Here is a 3,758-nt window from a genome sequence, read left to right as displayed (position 1 = left end):
CGGGTGCCGGGAGGATGCTGCTGCCGTTCGGCACCAGGGAAGCTGGGCCGAGGGAAGTCCTCCCTGCTCCGGTGCGCGCAGGAGAAGCCACCCCATCCCTCATCCCCTCCTATGCCCTGAGGAGGGAAAGGCGTAAGACTGCTGCTGTAAAAGTCATCCCGCATGATGGAGTCTCTGTACACCTCCCAAGTTCTCTGAGAGAGCCGGAGCAAGTCTGGGCAAATAACGTGAAGAAACTACGGTTTGGGGTTTTTTTAGCAGGCTAGCAGTTAGTGATGATCATGCTGTGCGTTTATAATTACTTCACGCCCATATTATCTCACAAGAGCAGGTTGCTGCAGTGGCAAGAAGAGTTAGTTATTCTGGCAAAAAAAAAAGTAATCAGAAGTGTCTGGATAATGCTACCTTTATATGCAAGTTTCAATAACAGTACCTGTCACTGTAGTGCCCTACAATCTTACACATTGGGTCTGCTTTTAAAAAAAAAAAAAAAAAGGCAGTACGTGCTCTGGTATCTGTAGGATGAGTACCGCATAATATTTCTATAAAGTTTTGGGGGCTGTTGTTTACTAACGTAGAGCTATCCTTTTACTGTAAGCCATGTTTTACAAACAGGACAAGAAACAGATAAAGAAATGGAAGGTGCTCTTGATGATGTAGCAAAACAGTTGGATAAACAAGCACTGGAGGAGAAAGAAAAAGATGATGATGATGAAGGCAAGTGTAACTTATCTTTTCTCTTGACATTTCCAGTTTCAACTTGTTTCCTAGACTCCCATTTTAACAAACCTTTACAGATGCCTTTTGGGTTTGGTTGGTTTTTGTTGGTTTTTTTGCTTGGGAGAGTTGAGATGCAACTATATATACATTTCACTTTTCTGGCAACAGTTTAGCTGTCACACATCCATATATATAAAAATACCAGGGATAACAGCTTTGTTAAAGCTTCTTGTTTTCAAGGATCTTATTACTGCAGGAAAATGTTTAGTTTAAGATAAGGTAAGCTATAAATCATTCTCACTTGCGTTACCGTGGTCAGTATAAATTTATGTTCCAAATTATGTCTCTTATTCTTGGCTTAGAAAAAATACAGAGAAAATTTTAAGGGAGCGTTTTAATTAATAGAAGGTCTTAGAGTCTTTACCAGTAACTTGAAACCTGTTCATCTGTAATCCTAATTTTTCATTAAAACTGAACTGGGGAGAGATTAATACACAAGCAAGGCATATACCTTGTGTGTTGCTTGTGCTATGCAGTTGATGTTCTAAGCAAATGCCTTGGAAGTGTCCGGTATTGAAATCCAGGCTGGATGCATCTTTTCTGTAGGAATATCAGATAAAAATGCTGTATTTCCTTTGTTTTGATGAGTGATTCTCTATAGAAATGGACATTTAATAAAATACATTTGTTAAGTTAGTAATTTAGTTTCATTCTTGTGAATTATCATTTAAAGTTAGTTCAGCACCCTAAAATGGTTCTTACTGTTCTGCTTAGAAATCTTCTTAGTTGACTATTGCTGGAATTCATCATTCCAGAATTTAATTTAGTAAAGTATATACAGAAGTTTAAAAAAATGAAGTAAGTGTGCTGGGATATATAAAATTACAAGTAAATTGATCTTTGAACATCATTAATCTATATACAGCATCCAGTTTTATGCAGTTACTTTCCGTAGAAGTATATTCTGATGGATTATTTGTTTTACGGTGTATTTCAGGTTATGGAGTTGAAAGATCATTAATACAATATGTGCTTTGCCAACTAAAATAAGAAGTATGAGGAGGATAGTGAAAACTTTTATACAGTGAAAAAAAATCTTTGAAAATTATTAGAATAGTTATAGTTCCATCTCAGGAGAAATAACGTTAGTTGCAGATCAAGTGCTGTGTTCTTTTATGCTTTTTACAGTATTAGCAATTAGTATTACAGCATTAGAAAGTATAAAAAAATATGAAGTGGTGCTATCACTGAAATAATAATCTTCCTTTTTTCCACATATCAGACTTGGATGTGTTTTTGGAAAAACAATAATATTTTTGCAGAAAAATAAAAATTGCTCTAAGTTTTTTGAAGACAACTGTGTGTTCTTGCTTGTACTGGTTCTCATCACTTGCCATCTTAATTGTGTAGTTTCAGAGGTGTTGCTTAAGACATGGTGCTGCATTAGATTAAAACCAATAAAATACCTATGCACACACCCTTTTTTTTTTTTTTTTCCTCCTTGATAAGCCCATAACTGAGTGGCCTCAGAAATGAGACTCTGTACCTTTTGAAATCTGGGAGAGATTAGGAAGTGCTCTTCAGATTTCCGATGCAGTGCTAAAACATGCTGATAGATAATATTTTTGCATGATATTAGGCTAAGTTATTAAACAGCTATACCAAAATGGCATAAGGTTGGGCTTCAGTTTTGCAAAGATCTTAAATTGCTTTTCTGCTGAAAATTTTTTTCATTACCAGCTAAATAACCTGAAGACAAACAGGGTATTGGTCAGATGCAGTAGTTATGTTTCTGGCAGCACAGTTAGTCTGCAGCAGTCTTCAAGGACGTGAAAGCATAGGCCCGGTTAGTTTGGCTTGCAGTTGGCATATTCACATGCAGTGATGTATGAAAAAGTCACAATAAGCAGATAGCAACCGTGACAACTTTTAAGAAATGCTGTACTTTTTTCGCAGTTTAGGCCTAGCGTTTTGATAAAAAAAAAATCCAAAAATCACTTGGTGAACAAACTGGAGTCACATCTAATTCATTTCTTGATGAGCACAGCTCAAGGTCAAGAGAAATGTGGCAAAGTTACCACATTTTAAAGAAATTCATATGCACTGTTAAGGATTTTTGGCTGCCTATGAAATATGGATTGATGGAGAATCTGGTAGGCTGGACTACGTTGTAGTTACACTAGTAGCACAAGTTATACTTGCAATTTTTTACAAAAAATTAAAATAAGATACTTAATGCCAAAATGAGCTGGGGAGGGGCAGGGGTGACACATTACTGAAATTTGCCCCAGCTGCAGGATTACAGCAGTCACCACGGCATAAAAATGTGGACGACACTGACCATCATGAGAGGCTTGAAATCTAGTGACTAGAACAACTGGTCAGTATTTTGGTTTGGTTTTGGTTTTAAATAAATGAGCAAATACAAGTTTCTGTATAAATGCATTCAAAATGGCAGTGCTTTGACTTGATTCTAAAAGTTCTTTCAATTTTACTTTTCGCTTTAGATAAAAATAAATGTTCTAAATGTAGATTACTAGCACTTACCCATTTTGAAATGAACTTGTGGTTAGGTCCAGAAGGTTTAGTTAGATGGTATCGCATTAGGTAAATACTTCATTGTGTATGAAGTAACTAAGCATTAGATGTAGCCAAACGTGAAGTCCACGGGGTTACTGTCAACTCCCAAATCTGACTTTAACATGGTGTGGCTGATTCTTGGTGCTTACATGCTGTGCTCTCTGAAAACCTCCCACTGGTACTTCCCACACGCGGTGGTTTTGCTCGGTGCTCGTTGTGACTTTCCCTGTTGTCTCCAGATTAAACTTGTCCTGACCTAAATGCTGTCATCTTTACTTGTTTGGGTTTTTTATCTTTCCAGATGCATTAAGTTCCTTTAGTTGAAGCATCAGAAGGTGGTTTGAAGCAGTAGTTTCTAGCTTTTTGTTAGCTGTTGCGTCTAATACAGTTCTCTCTCACACCCTCCCCCAGCCCCAGGCATCTTTTTGGGTGAATTGAGAATAGAGGAATTTGGAGTA

At 37.1% G+C, this 3,758-nt stretch overlaps 1 protein-coding gene across 1 annotated transcript in view; it reads left to right on the top strand.

Annotated features, from left to right (window-relative positions):
- The first annotated feature begins 14 nt into the window (after nucleotides 1-14).
- Nucleotides 15-3,758, top strand: part of METAP2 (methionyl aminopeptidase 2) — a 16,840-nt gene continuing 13,096 nt past the window's right edge. The window contains exons 1-2 of the mRNA XM_009321352.1: nucleotides 15-241; nucleotides 599-717. Coding sequence (XP_009319627.1) covers nucleotides 15-241; nucleotides 599-717 — 346 coding nt within the window. The remainder of the gene's footprint in view (nucleotides 242-598; nucleotides 718-3,758) is intronic.

This window comes from Pygoscelis adeliae, unplaced genomic scaffold, assembly GCF_000699105.1.
Source record: "Pygoscelis adeliae isolate BGI_AS28 unplaced genomic scaffold, ASM69910v1 Scaffold232, whole genome shotgun sequence".
NCBI lineage: Eukaryota > Metazoa > Chordata > Aves > Sphenisciformes > Spheniscidae > Pygoscelis > Pygoscelis adeliae.
The sequence above is the reverse complement of the archived record's forward strand: the minus strand, read 5'-3'. Positions and strand labels throughout refer to the sequence as shown.